This window comes from Amia ocellicauda, chromosome 12, assembly GCF_036373705.1.
Source record: "Amia ocellicauda isolate fAmiCal2 chromosome 12, fAmiCal2.hap1, whole genome shotgun sequence".
Lineage (NCBI taxonomy): Eukaryota > Metazoa > Chordata > Actinopteri > Amiiformes > Amiidae > Amia > Amia ocellicauda.
In genome coordinates, this window is record NC_089861.1 from 35802227 (window position 1) to 35826035 (window position 23809).

Genomic DNA, 23809 nt, shown 5'->3' on the forward strand with positions numbered 1-23809 from the left:
ATGCAAATCAATTAATAACTTTTTTAAAATTTGCTGCTAGACACTGTGATACATGGCATTTGCCAGACCCATTGTCTACCAATGAAAATGTCTCTGCCTCACAGTCTCTTTTTGAGATTCAAAAATTAGATTCAGACATCCAGACTAATATTCATTGGCATTTGCAGGAGAAACCGCTTCCACAACCTACGTTTTAGTCTCACAAAACTACTCTGGTGGGTGCGGGTGATTCTGACAAGGTCCTCATGGTAAACATTCCACAATCTGAATACCCTGTAGTCTGTGTTCCCTCACAATTAGCTCCAGATATTTTTGACATATTTCACAACTCACCAGTAGGAGGTCATTTTTCGGTAGAAAAGACACTAGAGAAGATTACACAGTACTACTGGTGGCCGACTATGAAAGCTGACATGACCACTGCATGTAACCACTGTCTTGTCTGCTTACAGGTGAATCCTGCACCTTTCACACACAAATCCAAACTCAGACTATCAACTCCGCCAGAAGGTCCCTGGACTCGTATTCAAATTATTTTAATTGGTCCTTTAGTCAAAACATCACAGGGTAACCAGCATATTTTGGGCAAGTGGTTTGAGGCTTTTCCTTGCAGGCGTGCCACTGCTGCCACTGTAGCGAAAACAAAATGTGTTCAATAGGTGGGGACTGCTGAAGGTGATTGATAGTGATCGAGGAACACAAGCAGTGTAGTGAAAGTTATGTGTGAAGCATTAGGCATCACCCAGAAATTACACATTCCATTCCACCCTCAATCATTAGGAGTAGTCGAGCGTGGAAACCGCACTCTAAAAACACTTTTGAAAGAAATGTGTCAAGATAATCCAAAAAGTTGGGCTGAGGCATTACCTCTGTGCATAATGGCATTGCGGTCAACACCATACTTCACTACCAGAATTACACCACATCAAGCGATGACTGGACGTCTTATGCATGTCCCAGTACATTGTTTACTTCCTTTGGAAGAACAACCCGTTCTTTTGCAAGCTGCTAATGTGACTTGGTTACGAAATTGCCTACCATGTGTAGATGAAATGCATTGCTTTGTAGCTAAACAATTAGGTCACAAACAGACAAATTAAGAAATATTTTGACACCAAAGTTCATGAAGAAGAACTGCAGATTGGTGACAGATGTATGGTTTGAAATGACAAAAACACAAATGCCATAGCTTAGAAGCCAGTTGGTATGGACCATTCCTCATTGTGGACAAATTAAGTCCAGCAGTGTACAAAATCAAAATTCAGGAAAAAGGCAAAGATACTCGTAAATGGTTTCACATCAATCAGATAAAAACTGTTAAGTAATCACTGCTACCCTAGATCTTTCAGGTGTTCCAGAGAGAAAATTGAACCATGATATTGTTCCCCATAGGTTTATTCTCATTTAACCTCTATAATATGTGTTACTGGATCTGTAGTTACTAGACATTTAGTTTGTGATATATATGATGTACAAACTTGTTGATCCCTGCCACTTGAATTTCCAAAACTGTTGAAAACTGTTAGTGTTACCAATTGAAACCCCACATATAGACACTAAAACTATAGGTTTTGTTTTGATTCTGCCACTATATACAACTGAAAATGTGATTAGGTCCCTGCATAATGTGTATGATTTAGGTGTTATCGCACATGGAAAAGTGGTAACTCAACCACAATTACCTCCATCTGTGGGTCAAATGGCTTGTTGTTGATCATACTGAATGTTGTATTACCTTTTGCTCTATTCTCAATTCTATTGACATTTTCATATAGAAAATTCATGGTTTCCTATACGTGTCCAGTAGTAAATCTGACTCTATCTTCAATCTGAAAGCAGTTATTAGACAAAATAACATTTAATTGACCATCAGAGAGTTATAAACTACTTTCACTTTCACAAAAAGTGGCATGTAGGTCTGAAGGTAGACCACAGACCTACACCAAAAGTAATAGCATATCATTCGGGACGTTGTGCAAAGCAATGATAATAGTTTGGTAAGGAATAGTTGAAAACTGTAGGAGGAGATGCGTTTACAAATTGGTCAGAAACGAGAATAATAATAATAATAATAATAATAATAATAATAATAACTAGAAGTTGCATGCAACTTTTAAGGCTTCCATGTTGTATCAGTAGTTTTCAGATTTGAGCAGGCATTTGTAGTTTAAAATGCATGTATTGTTAAATGTGTAATTTTCAATTCTAATCCACTGTAGTATACATTTGAGGTTTTCAATCTCTTGTCACTTGAAGTGTGTATTGCAATGTCAGTGAGGTATAATATTAATTTATTGATTGCATGCATCAATTTTGTAAGGTACCATTGTGTTTTTCACTTAATTCTAGGATATATGTAACGTTTGCATTGAGTCATTCAAGATGCAGAATGCAATTCCCAAGTTTGACCACATGATGGAGGTAGAGGTCTACATAAGGAATGTCATGATGTGGCTGACGTGAAGCTGTCATTTTGGTTGGTGTACAGCAGCCAGGTTTTGTGTCCTATCAACTTGGCTTCATCAACTAGTTTAATCACTAACAATTTAAGTACGTAAGGCTATAGTTCTGAATATATTTGCTGTCAAAAGTGACATATTGTATCACAGTTTGGTTAGTATTTGAATTGTGCTGATAGGTTTTTCTGGGGTCAATTTCATGCTATTATAAATATGTGTATTTTGCATTCGGGAACAGTCATTTTCTTGTAGCTGCCATGTTGTTGAATGCAGTCACTTGTCTCTTGCAGACATGATAGACAGCAGTGTCTACGTAATACATGCAAAGTTTCATGGCACTGAGCTTTAGACTTCCGGAGTAGTAGCTGTTTTCATTTTCGCAAGCGGACATGTTAAATCCCACATTGAAGCTTAACCGTGTACCTCACAAACTTAATTATCAGGTTTTATGTTCAATGCACAGACATAGACATAGGTGCTGAGTTTCATCTGTGTACTGCATTCCAGTGTAGAGGTAATGTGATACTTGTCTGAAGCGACGCATATGTTTATTTTTCATTGGCCCACAGCACCCATGTTTTTCACTGGGGCAACTAGCCTTTGACACCCATAGTAGGACTCTGTACTAGTGTCATGCATGCCAATTTGTGGCACAGTGGGTATAAGTGGCATGGAGTAGAAGGCACCAAAGCTGGAATCAGAGAATTCTACATGGCAGGCAAAGCGTGAGACCGAGCAACTTCTGATGAACAAGCGTAACAGTAGGGCATAAGGTATGCATGTGTATGAAGTGGCATATGCATGTGTCCGTTGGTTTTGGATAAGAAGATTTTTATAGCATTTCACAATTTAGATTCCTATCCCAATATTTAGCAACACCATGACACCAGCATGTGAAGTTTTCACTGCATTTATAGGTATACTACACTAGGCTACTACACTTGTGAATTTAGTGAGTTTTCATGCATGTATAAGCGTTTTATGGACATTTGAATGTTTCAAGTTTTCTGCATTGAAGATACAGAATGCAATTTCCAAGTTTGTCCACATGATGGAGGTAGAGGTCTACATAACGAATGTCAGTATATGGTTGAGGCTGTCATTTTCATTGGTGTATAGCAGTCATGTTTTTTGTCCCATCAACTTGGCTTTTTCAACTTTGACAGATGTTTGTACTAATGTTAATCACTGAAAATTTAAGCACCTTAGGATTCACTTTTCTGTAGATATTCACTGCTGCATGTGACATGGCCTTCAGCATCGGTACCAGTGCGCCGTGTCACCGTTGGTGACAAAACTCACCACAATCAAGCATAACATTGTAATTTATTATTGTGCCAAGTTTGGTGAGTTTTTGAATATGGCTCATGGGGTTTATTTTGGGTCAAAGTTCATGCTTTTATAAATACGAGTATTTTGCATACGTGCTCAGTCATTTGCTTGTGGCTGCCATGTTTTTGCACGCAGTCACTTGTCTTTTGCACATTTGATAGATTGCAGTATCTATGTAATACATACACAGTTTCAGGGCACTGGGCTTTATCGTTCTGGAGTAGTAGCCATTTTCATATTCGCACGCAAATTCATGTTAAATCCAACATTACGACTAAACCGTGTATCCCACAAACTTCATTCTCTGGTTTTCTCTTCATGGCAGAGGCATACACACATGTGCAGAGTGTCATGTGCGTACTGCATTCCAGTGTGCAGGAAATGTGTAACTTGTCTGAAGCGATGCGTATGTTTTTTTTCATTGGCCCACAGCACCCATGTTTTTTTACTGGGGCAACTCGCCTTTAAAAACCTTGGTAGTACTCTATAGTACTGTCATGCATACCAATTTGTGGCACAGTGGGAATAAGTGTCTTGGAGTAGAAGGCACCAAAGCTTGAATCAGATAACGCAGCCTGGCGGACAAAGCGTGAGACCGAGTAACTTCTGATGAACAAGCGTAACAGTAGGCCATAAGGTATGCATGTGTATGAAGTGGCATATGCATGTGTCCGTTGGTTTTGGATAAGAAGATTTTTGTAGCATTTCACAATTTCGACACTCATTGCAACATGGCGGCGGCACCATGTGACCGACACGTGTAGTTTTCACTGCATTTGTAGGTATAAGATGTGTTTACAACACTTGTGAGTTTCGTGAGTTTTCATGCATGTATGAGCATTTTAGGGGCATTAGAAGTTTTGGCAGAAGGAAAAAAATGAATAAATAAATAATAATAATAATAATAATAATAAAAATCCTAACAAAAACAATAGGTTCCAGCACTTTGTGCATGGAAGCCTAATAAGCAGAAAAATAATAAAGAAACCAAGTAATAAGATCTGTGTTTTTCAACGCAGATAATAATAATAATAATAATAATAATAATAATAAGCAGAAAAATAATAAAGAAACCGAGTAATAACAAGATCAGCGTTTTTCAACGCAGATAACTAGATTTTGAAGTTTCTGGATACTTCATCTGCGTTGAAAAAGATTTAAGCTATTGAGATATTTAATAGTTCCCAGTTGTCACTGTTTAATATGTAGTATATTTTCATGAATTTTTCACATCCAATGTGTATGCTGTTTTTCTCATGAATGTTTTAAAAGCAGGATTTTGTATAAATGTAATGTTGTTCTCTAGTTGTTAGTACATTTGTTCTAATCATTAATAGTCTTGAGGCATTCCTAGTGTGAAAATACATAGAGGCACTAAATTATCTCAGTCAAGTAAAAATAGGTACACTTCATAGAATGGGATATATTTTTTCATTTTAGAAACCCACAATACTGCTTTTGTTTTACATTAGTTAGTACAATATTTCATGGTTGACCTCATAAGGCCATGACTTTATGACCAAATATTACATTTGATATCTTATTTGCTCCATAATAAAGTTAATATGTTTCATTCACATGAAGGAATCAAGAGCATCTCTAACCTGTAGACACCCAATGAAGTTTAGAGCCACAATAATTTACTGCATTTGGAAAAGCTTTGAGAAGCAGCCCGAGCAGCAGTTTTGCAGCTCAAGAGTGAGGACAGTGTAGCAGCTTTGGTCTGAAATCTCCTACAGGAAGCCAGACATACAGAAGGACGAGGCTGCCCGGACATATTACTCTTCACAGAGAGAAATAATTGCCTTCAAAGTTTCAGTTTCTTTACTACAATTATCATACAAAGGCCTCCCCTCCTACTTCAAAAGCCTTCGGTGCTGACATGACCATTCATTGTTTTTACACAAAACCATGGTGTTTCACTTACCGTTCTATGTACATCATGTTTGATCATCATGTCATTTTATGTTTCTTTGTTAGGTGTACATGTGTGTCAATCATGTATCTCTCTGTGGATAAACCAGTATAAACATGTTTACCTTGACATGTTTTTATAAAAAAGATTTCAACATGTTTACATTTTGTTTTAAAACAAAAAATGGTCATCTGAAGATTTCATAACTGAATAACTGTTTTGTTTGAATAGGGGGAAATACTGTACAGCCCCAAACTCTAATACAGACTAAGATTACAAGAGAGCATAGTAAGTGTAGCATGGTAAAATAATAAAGTACAAAATACTCATTCCATTTAGACAGTCAGACAGTAAGATATACATATATTTAAAGGTAATCCATATATACACAATTTAGATAAATAGCTCATGTTTAAGAATGAGATTGTCTAAATGATCAGGCCTGAACATTTCTAAGCAGATACAATCTGTAGAAAATAAGTGAAATGCTCATGCAATACCACAACATCAAAGTGTGTTTATTTTTTTACTTAATGTACATGTATCAATATAGAGTGAGAAAGTATAATAATTTTAGTTTTAAATAATAAAATAATAAAATAAAATAATAGTTTTAAATAATAAAAAAACACTCTGAGTACTGGGTTAGTAGGCCTGCTACATAAACTTGATCTCTCTGGCTCTGTTGCGTTCAGGGCTCTGCCGCTTCACACCCAATATGATATGTGCTGTCCTTTTCCAGGACATTAAACCAGAGAAAACTAAGAATAACAATAAAACAAGGAATATGTAATTGGACAGGGTTTCATCAATTTTTACTACAGAGCAGTTTCATTATTGCCACACAGTTTACTTATTTTAATAGCACAAATTAGTTGTTTCTATACAGTTCCATTTAAGAGCCCAATATTGACACATTTCTTTCTTTTTTATTATTATCACTTTTAAACCTTTAGTTCACTAGTCTCATACAGGAATGCATTTCTGTGTAAATATTTCTGTTATGTGGGCATTTAGGTCTTCAACTAAAGACAAAAGTAACTCAGTTTAGGTATTCAACTTATTGATAATGGCAAAAAGGTTTAATTAAAAAAATAGACAGTTCTTTGTCTTTGGTTAAATCCCTCTCACTTACTAGTAAGTCAAATTGAGATTTTGAGAAAAGTTGGTACATGTGAGACAGAGCCAAGAAGGTTGAATTCAGACTGTAGGTTGTTTATGTACATGGGTAAATTACTTTTGCTAGCCTAGTATAGTACTATATACCAATGGTTTATTGTCCTTCAGGCTAAATCATTTTGTATACCAAACAATGGTGAGTGCCATATTTTGAGTAATATACTTAAACTAGTGTTAATCATGCTCTGTGAAACCAACCCATAGAGAACAATGTGAAATCTGGATTAATGGCAAAGCATAGCCATAAAGTGTCAACATAATCAAGCCCAGGTAGAAATATAGATGTCTAATTATTTTGAGCACTAAGGTTACATTTAATAAAGAAAAGCATTTCATTCTAAGCAAATTATTAGGTATACTTTACATATTCCAGTTAGTTCACTGTAATGATAGAAATGAGAAGTTCATTTTTTTAGCACACTCACAGAAAACCATTTCTTTCTAAACAGTTACTAGATAGCCAGTTTAGGCCTTCATCTTAGTTATTTGTAATAGCAAGAGTGCTTAAAATTATTAATTCAATTGTACATCTTCGTTTTCCCCTTTTGCTTACTGCTCTCATAAAATAACATTTTATTCAAGCAATAACAGGGTAGCCTAAATATACAACATATCTTAAAGTACAAAAAATCTGAAAGCTGTGTACGGTCTCAATGAATTTGATGCTGAGGATTAATTCAATTGAAAATGGTCAAAACAGTTTGACAGTGTCCTCTCTTAAGGACCTGTTGCCTGTGGGGCGTTGCTGCTTTGGGTGTGTCCAGTTCCATTTCAGATAAGAGAGGCTCTGTGGGACAAGCAGGACAGACACCAGTCTCACAGACACTCTGCCTGCTCTGCATCTCCATTTCCCCTCTCCACCGCTCACAGCTGAACTATATTCTCATCCTACACAGAGTGCTCAGCTTCTGACACTGATGGCAAGACGGGGCCTGGCTCCGAGCCTGAGGAAAACTATGAGGTAATTCAAACTTATTTGATTTCTATACTGTGAAATATCAGACTGACAGTAGTTGCTGTTCTTAATGTTTGTCTTGTTTACTTATTTCATGTATTTTTGTACAGTTTTGTGTTGATGAGTCCTACATCAACATGAATGTGAATTTCAATGTGAAGAGCACGTGTCATGCTCTGTAATGCAAGGGAGCAATGTGTAGAGACCCTCATAAGAGTAGCAGATTTAACACTGTTTATTGAACTACTAATTTTTTCTATTTTAATAGAATACAAAATGTAGTAGAAAGTTGTATCAGATCAGACCACTGGACAGGAACACCCACCAAGACTGAGAATTCATGTTTCTGCCCTTGTGTTACAAGTTACCTACAAACTGTTGAAAGAGTGGATGAGGGTCTACAGCAGAGGTTCCCCATCCTGGGGTTGTGACAATGTCAGGGTGAGTTTTGTTTAATATGCTTTTAATAAATTAATTAATGTATTTATTTAATCATTATTTGTTATTTTTATATATTATTTTGGAATAAAAATATGATTGTTTAATATGTTTTTGCATTATTATTATATAGTATTTGTTATTTGTATATATTAATTTGTAATTAAAACTACAATAAAATTATGTTTAACACCTTAAATCAAAAGTATAAATCACATTAACGTAGATAGTAATACAATGTTTATGATACAAAAAACATGCCTTAGGATTTTAGGGGTTAGAGGCAAATTTGACAATGACAATGTTTAAATGGGGTAAATGTCTGGAATGCTTAACTTTACGTAACTGCAGAAAAGGTGAAGCTAAGCGCACAACACTGTACAATCTCTCTACAATAATTTAAGCAATGCAGCTGTTTCTGGTTACAGAAACTGTGTCAATACTGTAATGTTAATGTTTACTGTAATGTTAAATTGCTGTAAAGGGCAAGGTAAATGTTATACATGTAACTATATTGTAATTTAGACAATTTAACACATTGCACATTACTAACACTGAATTCAAATGCACCTTTTACTAGTTACAATTTCAATAAATCCTGTTAGAAGTTGCGTTTTACTAAAATGTCTATTTAGAGTTTAGGTCCCTTTTCATTTTTCAAACGAAGAAATAATGCCCTAAAATTTTAGTTGGGGTAAAATATCATACTGCATATAAAGACTGAAACAGAAGGGGAACCTCCTCTATTTTTCTTACTTCTTTTAGAGACTATCAAGCAGCCAGCATCTTGGGACCAGAGTGCTCCACCAGGTATATATACAGCTATAAACTTACATAGGTATATAGGGGCTAAAACTTGACAGGTTAATAGCAGGCTTTTAAGGTCTATCCTAGCCAATGAAGGGACTACTTAGTAGTGAGTCTGAACCGAACCAGCGCCCTGGTTAGAACCAATAGCCCAGTAAACTGGCAAAATGGGGGAAATGTAGCGTCTTGTTCCTATGGCTACAGCGCTCTTACCGGCAATCTCCGTTTTCTGTGTGAATGGGTACATCCTGCAATTTTCTGGCATTCAAAGCCAGTGTGAATGGGGGTGTGACAGGAAAAAAGCAGACAAACGTTGCCTGCATTTTGCCGGCATTTCAGTGTGAATAGAGCTTTAGGCTTCTTAACATCTTCTCACTTCATGCATTAATTTGGGGAGTGCATTAATATCTGTATTGGTTTAATAAATGGTACACATTTACATAAGGTCTAAATATGAATTCTCCAGAAAAAAGATTTAACAACTTTTTGAACCCATAATGGAGGGTATTTCCATGTATATATTTGATCAAATAGCGATTAAAGAATGTGGAATAAATATGCATTTAATTTATACATGACTCAGACTCAGATATGGTGACTACAGCTATGTTCCAGTTATTAATACTAAATGGAATTAAAAGGAAAGCAAACAGTTTTCTTGTATTCCTTAACATTTTTATCATGCAAAACTATTACAAATTAATGTAAATATTGTGGATATCTCATTACATAAGAACATCAAATATTAGTTGATGAAAATCTTAAAATATACAAATCATGTGCATTACAAAACAGGGCTGGGAAAGTGTTACAATAATTTATGTAATTTCACAAAGAAAAACAAAAACTGAGCAAAATGCTCAATAGAAAGCTGCTCAAATGGCTTCTTCTATCATAAAAACAGGCTACTGATCCATACACTCTATGCCATAATTTTTGGTCTTGTTTGGAATACAGTTCTAGTAATAGGTGTGCCATTACATTCTCAAACTTGCATGCATCTTCCCCTTTTTAAAACTGCTTAGCACTGCATTGAAGCAGGTGAATCTTTAAATCTGCACTGTTTGATAATGAAATGTAAAAAAAATTTCATCAGGTGCAAAAAAAAAAAAAAAAAAAAGATGTCAATACAGCATCATATACATTACCAGCACTGTACAATATTAGAAAATTACTTAGCAATATATGCTGGAATAAATGTCAAGTTCCTGTCTAATCAGCTTAAGAAAATGTACCTCCATGTGTCTTCTACATGTTGTTAAAATGTATATGAGTTAATGATATACACATTAGAGAATTAGAAGCATTCTTCATTCTGCAAGTTGCAAATGACAAAAGTCTACTCAATGAAAACATACCTAAATGAGAATTGAGAGATCAAAAAGGGTTAATGAAAATTTTACTGATTTACAAATGTTTTCTTTTTTATTTTTAAGAGCTCTTTTCTACCTTATAATATGAAAGATTGCTGATATTAACAGAATCTTAATTCATTTTCTAGTTCGTATATTTTGGCCTTCAATATCTTAAGATCCCCCTGGATGTGTTTGGTGCGAGTGTTGGTCTGTCGGACTTCATCAAGTATTGCCAAGTCCTGGTCTGGTCCCACATTCAATGTTACCTGGAAAAATCAGAATTAAAAAACATTAAAAACAAACAAAAACAAAAACTTAAATCAGTAATTACTGTTAGACTAATATCATGTGTTTATATTATCTGATCTAAAAACACTTAGGCTTTGAAAACACCCACCTTAAACAGCTGCTTCTCCACCTCCTTTAATTTCTGGCGCAGGTGTTTGATGTCCGTCTTGAAGCCCTCCACCTCCATGGAGCGTCGCTTCTCCAGGGCCTCGTATCGCTTGGTCAGTAATTCCAGCCTCTTGGCCATTTTTTGGGAGCGCTCCTGGTCGAGTGTGATAAAAACAAAAGGACTGATTGACAGAGAGCCCTCCACCTCCATGGAAGTGAAATGAATGAGGGGACAATAAGGAAAACGATACATTCTGAGATTTTGGGGATTTACTGGGTATTATTGCAAGGTTCTTCCTGTCATTCCTACCCTAGCAAAAGGTGCTGCAGATAAGGTCCAGTGGACCAGGACCAGAGGGTGTTCCAGGTGATTATGGATCAGGACCTGGTTTTGAAATGCCCCGACTCTTCTTTGACTTCTATTTTACAGACAGACACCACAGATGTTGGAATAGGTGCTGTCCTGTCCCAGAATATCAAGTGCTAGGAACATCCACTAATCACCAAGGAGCACAAACATAGTATCAGAGAAGTAATCTATTAAGGTGTCTGGTAATCAAATGGGTAGCTGAGGCACTGCGGTACTACCTACTGGGATGTACCTTTACTCTGGTGACTATGTCCGTCTTTTTCTGGGGGGAATGAAATGATGGTGCCTGTCCCAGCACAGCTGTTGATGACGTTTCAATTTCATTTCCACATTTGTTAGGTTTGTAATATTAAAATTATGCATTTACAAGAATCTAATTTACTTGTTGTATGTACTTATAAACATCTTACCTAAGTTCAATTCATTTTACAGTCCTCTGTAAGTTCATAATGGAATAAATTCAGTTCACAATTATATTGCTATAATACTGTATCCAGGGGAAACAAAATGTGTGACTATTTTTGCTGTTTGGGTACAATTCTGATATCGATTAATGATGGGGACTTTGGGGTCTAGGTCACTGTACCTCCCTCTGATTATTATATTTGTTTTTAGCTCAAACAGGGTACCTCCAGAACCTGATTATTATTGTATTACTAAATTTCTTAGCAGACAACCTTATCCAGGGTGACTTACAATTATTACAAGATATCATTATTTTTTATATTTACCCATTTATACAGCTGGGCAGTTACTGGAGCAATCTACACAGCAAATTTGAATGTTTGAATTTAACACCATGAGTGTTCAGTTTAACACTTTTCAAGTGTTGAAGTTCTAACACTTTCTCAGAGTTATTTTTTAACACTATGAGTGTTCAACATAAACACCACATCAGTGCTAATAGCACTGTAATCAGTGTTGAAACAGCATTTTCCCAACACTAGGTAGAGTCAAAAATGTACTCTGTACCAGTGTAAGCAACACTACACAGCAAAATATCATCAGCAAATTTAATACTGTAGGTGTTTAAATCAACCCTTTGAAAGTGTACAGAAAGTTTTAAATCAACACTCATGCATTGTTGGTTTCCCAACACTTCTAGCAGTGATTTATATATACATGCATATACATATCTAAAAATGTATTGTAATTTCATTGGTTTTATACTTAACTTTTAAGTAAATAAGTAAATACCCTGACCCAATAATACAAGCAAACTGGTCATGCATATATAGGTCATGCTCACAAGCACCACCACAAGCAGACATGACTTTGAAGTTAGGGTAGAAAAACACAAATATAAATATATTGGCGGATAAAGACACATTTTACACTCAAACAAAAAATTACTTTACAATAATTCATATTTACACAATTAAGTTCTTATATAAAAAAAATAACAATAAAACATCAATTATTCTGGAAACTACCACAATTCATTGTGGGAAAGTTTAGTTATTTGGTTTTACACCAGTACAGTGTTAATTCAACACTTTTTATTGTGTTCTTTATAGCAGTTCTTATATATATATATATATAAAAAGAACTGCTATAAGTGTTGGGAAACCAACAATGCATGAGTGATTATTTAAAACCTTTTGGAAGGTCTCACATGTACACGTTAAAAGGGTTGATTTTTACACCTACAGTATTCAATTTGCTGATGATATTTTGCTGTGTAGTGTTGCTTACACTGGTACAGAGTACATTTTTGACTCTACCTAGTGTTGGGAAAATGCTGTTTATGCTGCTATTAGCACTGATGTGGTGTTTATGTTGATCTCGGAGACAGTGTTAGAATGTCAACACTATTAAAAGTATATACACTTCAAACGTGTTAAATTGAACACTCCTGGTGTTAAATTCGAACATTCAAATTTGCTGTGCATGGTCTCTTAATTCAATTAGAAGAAAACCCTAGAAAAGATAAATCAGGCATTTTAGGGTGTGATTTGAAGAAGCATGCATACCATACCTTGAAAATGTCCCTGCTCACATCTCCTCTCTCTCTTATCTGTGCTAGCTCACTCTCCAGACTCACACACTGCTCCCTGTACATGTCTGCCAAGCGGTGTGCCTGTTTGAACTGTTCCTCAATGGCCTGGGTAGATAAAACCAACACCAAAATCTTAATTTCTAGATGTTTTCATTTCCATTTGAATGCTAGACTAACAAAGCAAAGGTAATAAGCAATGGTGGTGTATATACACACATGTATATAATACATTTCCATATTTATTCCAGCTTTTAAAGAAAATGCAACTTCCTTAAAGGGTAACATAAGTATATCAAAAAAGCTATATCGCAAGGATTAATAAATAATTAAATGGAAACTATCATAGTTTCCAAAATGAGTGTTATGTATGTCATGTGTTGGTAAGAGTATTTAAGTATCTGCAAATTTTCTGTTCAATATTTGCAACTTAACACAGAAATGTATCCATCAAAAACAAAGCACATTAAGTGTCCAAACAGTATCAGTGGGAAAGTGAATATTATTTTACAGTTAATAAACAACAAAAGTTAAAAAGACAATACTACTTCTACTAATAATAATTTGGATACTCTGCAGTTTAACTATATAGGTATTGTAGCATTAAGGGGGGGTGTATTGTGATAAGAGCATTCTAGCCCTGAGCTGGAGCTCTGATCTAAAGAAGACTTCTCCCCAAAAGTTACCAGAATTCCTGAGCTCATCGGCCCATGAACTGTTCTACGTCAAAGTGACAGTTTTGGGAGTCGGCTCACCTAGAATGGGCCAAATGGCTTGGAATCCCTGCTGTGAAAATGTCTGGGGAATATGGCCTGGAGGTCATAAACCCCTTTGAAGCGGGCAAGAAATCCGTAACAGAGCTACGAGCCCAGGCAAACCGGGATTTCCAAAAGATGGTATGGATTGACATCAGGCATAAATCAAGCCTCCTCCAATAGGAGACTGGGGGCTGGCACAAATCCAACCTCACAAACTCAAAGAACCAACCGCCTTTTTCTCTCTCTCTCTCTCACCTGAACCAGTAACTCGCTGCCACAACTCAACTTGTAGCTCTGTTGCAAGAACCGGAACCGGAAACTAACTATGTCTTTGCCGGCAACAGAAGAGTTTAACTGGGAGAAGGAGATTGAGCTGTACAAAGAATTATTTTAAAGAACTTTATTAAGTAAAGAACTTTAGAACCTGCGCCTGCCCGCCTGTGCCCACCTGATCAGTGGAGTGTATACAGCTGGACAATTGACTAAGTCGACTGTAATACAGAAGTGTTCAGTCATTTAAATAGCTATTGAGTCTTAAGAAACTTGACCCTCGGAAACTAACAGGGCCCTGCTTTCCTCAAAGACTTTGTCTTCAAGTAACTACGGTGGAAAACCCTGCTTGCAAAGAAGATATCCTGTGCACAACCGTGGAGCCTTCAAACCAGTGGAAAATCTGTTTGGAAAAGACTCTACTTTCGCGAAACCCCAACTTCCAGGAGCATTGACTCAGGAAGTTATTGGACAAAGCCGAACCGGACTGCCTTTGTTCCAAACCACACAGACCTCATCCCACCCCGTGGAACCTCATGCCGTGTGCTTTTATCTGATCCCGAAGGCAGAGAGGCCTCTCTGCGACGAAGTTCAGATAAGTTTAACAGTTTGGAGTTTATTATTCATGACATTTGAGAAATCAATTAGAAATGTTATTCTGTGAGTCATTAACTTTAGAATGTGTAATATAATTTAGTATTTTCTTAAATATAAATCAGTGCTGCATTTTTAGAAATAAAAAAACTGTCAACGCCAAGAAATATTTTCTCATTCCTGTTTAACCGTTTTAGTCTGAAATTGACACACGTTAATAGACACTAGATTATAGGTGGCCCTGCCTATCATTAATCATTGGATAATAATCAGTTAAAGGGAATTGTGGTAACAAGAAATGATAGAATCTTTCTCGGCACCCAAACTTAAATGAGACTGATATATAACGAGAAGTTATTTGACATAAATCCTAACCTGCATAGTTATTTGATGTCCGACTAACAAAACTAATGAGAGACTCACCTTCGTCTTACTAACCAGTATTGTAGTCAATATGTTTGTAATTTTGTTTAACAATTTGTATTATCATATGCGATTCCATGTTCTTTGATTTTGCCACGGAAGTGATCTGTCTTTGATTTGTTGATCCTGAGTGAATTTTAATTAGTTTTTCCCTTTTTGTATAACTAGTGTAGTGCTACATTTTATCTTTGTTTTTAATAAATTTGAGAATTTATATCTTTGGAATTGGTGTCTGTGTCCAAGTATTACAGAAATTGAGTTCTACAAGATTCTTGATAAGGTTATTTCTTAATTTCACTTCTTTAACAGAAATTTTAAAGTGTACCTTACGCTACAGTATGCATCTTTTCAGAATCCTTTAAATGTTGTTAGGCAAAGCCAGAGAAAATATAATGTATATATGGAATAGGCTTGATCATGAGTTTAGTTTATGTATGTGTATGTGTGTATGTTAACTACTAATAACTGAAGATCAAGTCCATTTTCCTCAAAATGGAACTCCTGTATCAACCGCTGAAATTCGCTGTACATTTCCTTAGCTTGAGGATGTCATTGACACACAATGGAGCCATTGCTTTTCCTTTTGCAGTAGCGCAGGGCAATTGCAATTATGTTTAGTTTTAGTTCAAGATTATATTGGTGTCAAATATGCTGAGGATCAACAATGGTTCCTCTCTGAAAGTCAGACATCGGATGATACATTGCATTTGTAAATAATGTTTATATAATAATATTAATGTATAATGATGACCTTAACTCACACGCACTGCCTTCAAGAAGGAAATGGTGGTCTGCATTAGGGATGAAATGGTTACTGGGTTCACAATAAATCATGAAATTCCCGTTTCAAATTTAAATTAACATTAAAACCGTGTTTGATTACCGTGGTTTGAAAAACACACGGTAAATACTGACCAGGTTTGCAACAGTCTGACCCAGGCGCAGCATGCAACGTGGGTTTTGTTTTGTGTGAAAACATGGCAGAAGGCAGTGACAGGGAGCGTCATTTTTTTTTCTAATGCAGTTATGCCCAAACCATGCCCCGTTTCTGCTAGGGGCATGTTCTAGCCTTATGGGTCCACGTCATTGGTCAACAGCTTGACAGCGCTGATTGACTCGTTCGTCTTAAAGAAACCAAGTTGTCTCTCAACTCGTTGAGTGTTATAAAACTGAAGACCGTATGTCCCATGTTGGTTACACATTCCTTGCTTAGTGCAAAATGAGAAATAACTCTTTATATATATCATATATAAAACATGTTTTAAAAATGACAAAATTCTAAATCTGAACTCCTATAATGGCTTTGTTGCAAAGCATTGTGCTTCGGCAACATTTAACTTGCGTTTAACTTGTGCGTTGCACTGATCTGTCAATCAAATTGGGCATACAGCGTTTTGCTGCGTGCTGAATAAATACTACAGATTAATTCCACAAATGCCACTCGTTCGAGACTCTTTTTGTTCTTGTAAAAAAAAAAAAAAATTACACAAATGCATTGCAAAAAAAATATATATTGTGTATATATATTATAAAGATTACATTTAGATGTGTTGGATAAATAATGTTAATGCTTCAAACTGTTATCTCCACGACTCAAAATATATATTTGTCTCAACTATATTTAAGTTAACTCAGTGAACCAAATACAGTTGGTTCCTCGCTTTTGTGAGGTGTAGTTTGTGAACGACTCGTCGTTTCTGGTTTAAATAAATCTATCTAACAATCCTGTTTCTGTCTTAATTGGTTGTTTTCATGTCAGTCTCAGGCTGGCTCTCACTGTCTATTGAGTCTCAGGCTGTTGACCAATGACACAATGGATCTATTAGGCTAGAACACGCCCCTAGCAGAAACGGGGTGATAACACATTATGTAGTTTAGTCACCTAACCAACATATTTTGTTCATTTAAAATCCGGAAGTTGTCGACTTGGTTCATGCACATTTAATTTACTTACTTAAGTTGTGTTCATTAAAACCTGCACTAGGGAAACTTTTACCTCTCATGGCCACATGGTGCCATCTTTAAATGTTAATGTTATTATTTTAATGTTTATGCACACAAAAAGTGCATAGTGCTGCTATTCTGCATCAGGTGCAAGGTAGCACACAAAGACGACAACATGCACATTGTGTCTGGTGTTAAAGTTCCTGTTATGTTAAGCTAACTCAGCCTTTGATTTGTTTATAAATTTGACAAAAAATAATAAGTGTTTCCTCATTATTCCTTCATTACGAGGACATTAAGGTGCTACATGGAATTCAAATGCTAGTTAATTTCACAATTACAATCATAAAATATAGGCTACATAAAACATCTTAAATTTAACACTATTTATCCTTCCGTTGTACATTTGAAATTGTCCACAGGTAGAAACACTGCGGTAATGTAAAACCACTGATGAATATAGGCTAACCTGTTGATTATGAATGTGGCTTGTTTTGGGGATATTTGCAGTGCAGTAGTGGGGAAATCAAACCGTCGAACAATCTTTGGTGCTGTTAATGCCATTATAGTTTAATGGAAAATTCGGTTCCAAATCATCACTGCTACATTGTTGCATTTTCCTTGTGTTCAGACAACACATTGTCACCACCTTCATCTCTGCTGACAATGCTGCATTTCAGTGACAGAAGAAACTGCATTTCTGACTAGTTCAGTAACAAAGAATATTCAATTTCTGTCCAAATGTATATTAATGTCACAATAACTTCATTATACCACTGTAACTGTAAAACAGCTTTCCTTTTAGAGAAGGTGCGCTGATGAAGTCGTCTTATTGCTGCCATCTCCCAACTCCTAACTAGTTAGGGGACCTCCAGAGGTCTCCTAAATATTGGTTGAGTTAGGAGTACTTTTAAGTCTAAAGAATCTTTATGAATAGCTTTTACTAAACTAATGACTATTATTTTAACTGAGAAAAGCAAAAGTCTGATCTTTAACTATATGTAATGTGTATGTCAGCTACATTAATTGTGTACTAAACTGAATCCTGAATCAGAGCCTTCTGATTATTTTAAATAGTAGGGGTTTTAACTGAAGTATTAAATTGTATAAGGAACCTATCATAGTAAGGAACCAACTTGTTCTCAGTTACACAATTCAAATGTAGGGAAATTATTACTTCAGTTAAGGGTTCAAAAATCGAATTGAGAGCTCAGACAGAACAAAAACCAGCAGGGTAGGGGAGCCTCCAGGGGCAGGGTTGATAACCACTGGTTTATAGTATCCAATGGTAACATTATGGCTTTCCCAGGAACTGTACAGACTTTCCAATTCAAAGTTGTTGTGCTGTGTTGAATAAATCTTAGACTACTAACATCTGTGCACTACTTTAAGCTTAGTGGTTTTCTGTTGTGGCAATTCTGTAATTTGGATTGCAAAGGGAATTCTGACATTTAGGACCAGTTGAAAAAAACTAGAAATGTCTTCATATGTACTGGTCACCTCCCCTTATGCCTCGGTTCCACTGGCTTAAGCGTCCATGCCAGAGCTTTTTTTGCAAAACCAGGCCGCTGTGAAGTCCGTCCCTCTTATGGGAGGAGCAGCGCCTATGGGTTTGGTTTGTGTTGTGACAGAGAACAACACTACGAGTGATAGAGCCTGACGTGGAAAGGACTTGTGTGTCTATTTTATTCTTTGTGCTTTACATGGTTGTAAACAATGTAATAAATACACGTTTCTGTTAAGAGATATTAGGAAGAGCTAAACGTGTATAGACAACATTATATTCAGACAAGCACGTCCCCATAAGAATACATTTCCATGTGCAACAATAATACTAAATAGCAAATATGTATTGTTATTATTATCGTCATCATTTGTGCTAGTATATATGTATTTTAAACGGCACAGCGTGACTCCCGTAATTATTACTCTTACTACAGATTTGTAACTGCAAACAATACTTTTTGATGAATTATTTATAATTTACTTAGCAGACGTCCTTAACATGGGCAAGTTACAGTTGAAACAAAATACACACATTTCACGATTATTCATCCAGCTATAATATAGCAGGTTATAGTTTAACTAAAGTGTGCACATCTCAGTCATGGCGTTTATCGACGCATTTATTAAACCAGTCCTTAATGTTTTAGAGGGAAACCCAGATCTGCTGTATTTATTTATTTATTCATTCATTAATTTAACTTGTAAATGGGCACACATTAACTGAATTGTGATTGCCTTCCTACTGATGGTCTCTGCGGATTGTCCCTGCACGCCATTCACAAAATGACACCATCCACTGCTCATAAAATATTGATAAAATCGTCTGTTACCGATCCGATTATTATCCTTCAGTTTATTTCTAACTAGTCACCGCACTGTGAAATCCAAATTTTTAATACACTCGGATATTAACTGTAAGCAGTCATTGTTTCTGTATGTGGATTTCACTGCTGCTAATAAAACTGTAATTTCTTTGTGATCACACACCACACTTGAGATTATATCTTCCAATATAATGCATCTGATCTTGGCCGTGTCTGCGTCCAGACGCTTAGCCAGTGGAAACACCCGTTTAAGCATCCGGACGCGTCCGCCAGTGGAAACGGGTCATTAGAAGTACTCTCTCTAAATCCAAAAATTTTCACACCTCTTCTAAGAGACTTTTAGATTTTTAACCAATGCAAAAAAACTGTTAGTTTTCAAAGCCTTTTTATTGGTTAACATTAACACATCTCTCTGCTATTGGTTAAGTTTCTTGCTATGTAAAATATTCAATAAAAACATTTGTAGGGCTAATGTGTGGGGGCGTAATTTAGAGCCTCTAGTCCTCTAGCAACATGCCTGTTTGGGCCAATTATCAGGCCCTGTAGTACTCTGAGGGTTAAGCATAATTACAAATTAAGAAAAAATAAATTGTGAATTACGTTTGTGACGTCATCTTGTAGAGAGGAGCTCTTGTATAAACCTCCTGGCTCTATTAAAAAACTGACCTTGATTTCCTCCTTGTGCACATGTGGAGACTCCTTGTCAGGTAGTTGGGCCAAGTGGAAGATGCGCTGATTGGGATCATGGCCGTCTTGCAGTCTTTCCTTACAGGTGTCCAGCTCTCTCAAGAGACGGTCCTTCTCTGCCATCCAATTCTTCTCGTTGGCCCTGCATTCAAACTTCAACTTCAGGAAGTCCCTGGTACTTTCATAAAGCAAGCCCTGTGTTCTGTGCAACCTAGAGAGGAGTGTGAGGAAATGGCTTAAAAAATGCCTCTATTATATGATGGAAAAAATGAAGGAGTGATATGATTCACGTGTTGATATACATGTCCCCTAGAAGATCATCATATATATGTAGCTCCATAAACTTAATTTATCAGGCAAGACATATGCACAGGGATCGAATTTCCCAATTCCCAATGGCCTTCGGTGCCCCCTTGTGTGGCAGTAATGCACCCCTCCAATATGTAATTCTTACAGCTAAAGCAGCCTTTGTGCCCTTGTACTGAATGTAAAAAAATATATAATTCTCCCGGTTGGCTGCCAATGAAACTCACACTGCTCTGTCCAATCACTGCGCTCTAAACGGGCTCTGAAGCACCAATTACTGCAGGCCCTCAGATCTCTCAATTCTGATTGGCCAGTTAGGATTGGTCAAAGCAGCAGGTCTGAGTCTGACACAGTGGGGAACATTGCACACCTCTGAATTTCGGTAATGTCGCTAGCTACAAACCTATGCCTTGCATACAAACAAGGTAAGCAAACAGCATCTTATATACACCAGAGCTTTCTTTGTTGTATGTACCAACCCTGACACACGCACAAAGGGTTGGTAGAAGGGTAGGAGGAGAGGCTGGTTTGAAGAGACAGAGATTGGCCACCAATTATGAATTCTTAAGACACTATGTCACTAGTTACTAAGGCATGAGGAGGACATACACAAGCGTTCTTAAATCCCTCTTTTACAGTATTTGCATCTGTTTTTCTTAAAAGAATACTAGTTTTTTGGGTTCCAAAGCAAGTGCCGTGTCCTGGCAAATTGGGCATCCCTTTAAGGCCAAGTGGCCTTGCCCCTAAAATCACAAAATTCTAAACCTTCATATGATACTCCTAGTTGTAAGCTTTCCTAGTATGAGGAAGACAGACAATACTTCTTTTCCTAATCTGAGGCAACAAGAAGTCTGATTTGGGATAAGATCATTTTAGTACCTCTGGTCTTTCAAAATGTACCATGGAATCTGGCGTTTATTTTTGTTTTGTTATTTTGGTAAAGGGGGATAATTGACCCCTAATGATCCACCAACACCACAAACAGGGCTGTGTCAGCCCACAACTGAATATTTTCTAAGTCCCTTTGAATAACCTGAAATGCCAAGATTGTATCTGCTGAGCCACCCATTTTAGTTTGTTAACTATTCCAGAAACCACATCATTAATATAGATTATAAAAAGCACAGGCCCTAATACTGATACCTGTGGAACTCCACTAACAACCTCACTCCAGTTAGAAGCAACTCCTCTTATCGACACCCTCCGTTTCCTATACATCAACCAGTTCATTATCCATCTACTTACATTTTCCTGAATACCTAACGCTTCCAATTTTAGGATCAGCCTTTGTTGCGGAACCTTGTCAAAAGGTTGGAAAATCTAACTATATAATTATATCATGGTTTCCTACAGGATTCTTTGTTTGCAGCAGACACACAGATTGTTCTAGGGGGGTCCGGGGCATGCACCTCCCCATTAAATTTTAAATTTAAATTTTGTTTTGTAGAACAGCTGTCAGAACGTCACCTCTGGTGACTTTTTGAAACATAGGGTAGTAAGTTTAGCTTTATTTTTTCTTTAGTGTGACAACAAATCAAGGGTAGAATGTTTAGTTTGTGTGCAATAATGAATTTGTCTCTTCTAATGTTTATTTAACAAATTTGTTGTGTTAGATAAGTTCACAACTTTTTGCAATTGCATTATTTCATATTTAATGTACGTCGCATTTTGAATTGGTGGTGGGGGGCGGGCAACTATTAGAATAGTTGAGGACAACAGCTGTGGAATTATCGATTGTCAAAATATTTGTCATGCACATCCCTAATCCAAAGTAACTATTCATAGCAAACTCATCCGTAAAATCAGGTACACAACTTTGTGTGTTAGCAGGGTTGTGAGCACTGCACATGGAACCTGGATTGCATAGCAATAGCACCCCATGTTTGTAAAGGAAATGCAGATGATAACACTGAGTTAAACTCAGACTGCACGCTTGGTACTCGGCCAAAATATAACATTGTTTTGCAGTGGAAGTGTAGATTCAGTAACTTTGTATCCCGCTCCAGAATAATGGTGTAGGTCATATAATGTGCTTTCACATGATCTACAGCTGCAGTTTCATGTTCAAAAAATTGATACATTTGTAAGTCATGATCTACCTCATCTAAACCCGTTGACTATATCCAAGAATATGGTTTTCATTAAAATGCTCCTCTACTTTCCGTCTAATCATTTTTTTCAACATTTTACAAGTGATGCAGGTGAGACTGATTGGTCTGTAATTTCCTGGCTCAGTTTTGTGCCTTTCTTGTGGATTGGTATGACATTTGCTGTCTTCCAGTCAGTGGGCACATCCCCTGTTCTAAGTGTCATTAGGAATAATTGAGTTAGTGGCCTATAAATAATTTCCCTCATTTCTTTAAGTACTGTTGGAAATATCCCATCTGGCCCAGGTGATTTGTTGGTTTTTAATTCTGCTAGTCCCTTTAGAACCTCCTCCTCATTTATCCTGATCTCACTTAGGGTTTGACTGGACTGATTGTCAACCTGTGGCATGTCATCTGTTTTTTCTTTTGTAAAAACCTATGTGAAATACTCATTTAGAACATTTGCCACATCTTGTTAGTTTTCCAAGATACTTCCATTTTTGCCCTTTATCTGTTTCACCTCCTCCTTTATTGACCACTTGCTGTTGTAGTATTGAAAAAAGCTCTTTGCATTGGTTTTAGCTCCAAGAGCTATGTTTCTTTCCATTTCCCTCTTTGCTTTCCTGATCCCTTTCTTAAGATCTCTTTGCAGCTCAACATATTCTATGTATTTTGTTTCATCACCAACCCTTTTGTATGCGCTATACAACATTTTCTTTCTCTTGATATTTTTTTGCATACCGCTATTAAACCATTTTGGCCAGTGTTTTTTGGTCCTCAATTTGCTGAGTTTTGGTACAAATTGCTCCTGAGCCTCAAGTAGTATATTCTTAAAATATACCCATCCATTTTCAACTGACTCTGTATCCAGTGTGCTCCAGTCTACCTCTTCTAAGTGCCGTCTCATACCTTCAAGGTTTGCTTTTCTAAAATTGTAGACCATTGTTTTAGACTTGGACCTTTTTTTTTTTTAAAGAATGCCTCAAAATGCCTTGTGATCACAATTTGCCATTGGTTCTCTAACTGCTGTCCCCCTGACTCTATCTTGGTCATTTGAAAAGATCAAGTCAATACATGCACTCTCTCTGGTTGGTTCCCTGACAAATTGAGTTAGAAAGCAGTCATTTACCATCTCAACCATTTCTATTTCTGCTTCTGTAGTCCCCACTGGGCTTTCCAAGTCTAAGTTTGGGAAATTGAAATCCCCC

General features: G+C 36.6%; 1 protein-coding gene and 1 long non-coding RNA gene across 14 annotated transcripts in view; one reads left to right on the top strand and one right to left on the bottom strand.

Annotated features, from left to right (window-relative positions):
- The first annotated feature begins 7705 nt into the window (after window positions 1-7705).
- Window positions 7706-9090, top strand: LOC136765006 (uncharacterized). Its single transcript, XR_010821285.1, has 3 exons — window positions 7706-7846; window positions 8205-8281; window positions 9044-9090. It is a non-coding gene; the product is annotated as an uncharacterized LOC136765006 (long non-coding RNA).
- Window positions 9091-9632: 542 nt separating this feature from the next.
- The window catches only part of ccdc77 (coiled-coil domain containing 77), a 140246-nt gene continuing 126069 nt past the window's right edge, over window positions 9633-23809 (bottom strand). For all 13 annotated transcript variants that reach the window (XM_066719443.1, XM_066719455.1, XM_066719450.1 and 10 more), the window contains 4 exons: window positions 20188-20419; window positions 13185-13310; window positions 10838-10990; window positions 9633-10706 (listed from right to left, as the gene is read on the bottom strand). In XM_066719443.1, the coding sequence (XP_066575540.1) occupies window positions 10560-10706; window positions 10838-10990; window positions 13185-13310; window positions 20188-20419 (658 nt within the window). In that variant the 3' untranslated portion in view covers window positions 9633-10559. The remainder of the gene's footprint in view (window positions 10707-10837; window positions 10991-13184; window positions 13311-20187; window positions 20420-23809) is intronic.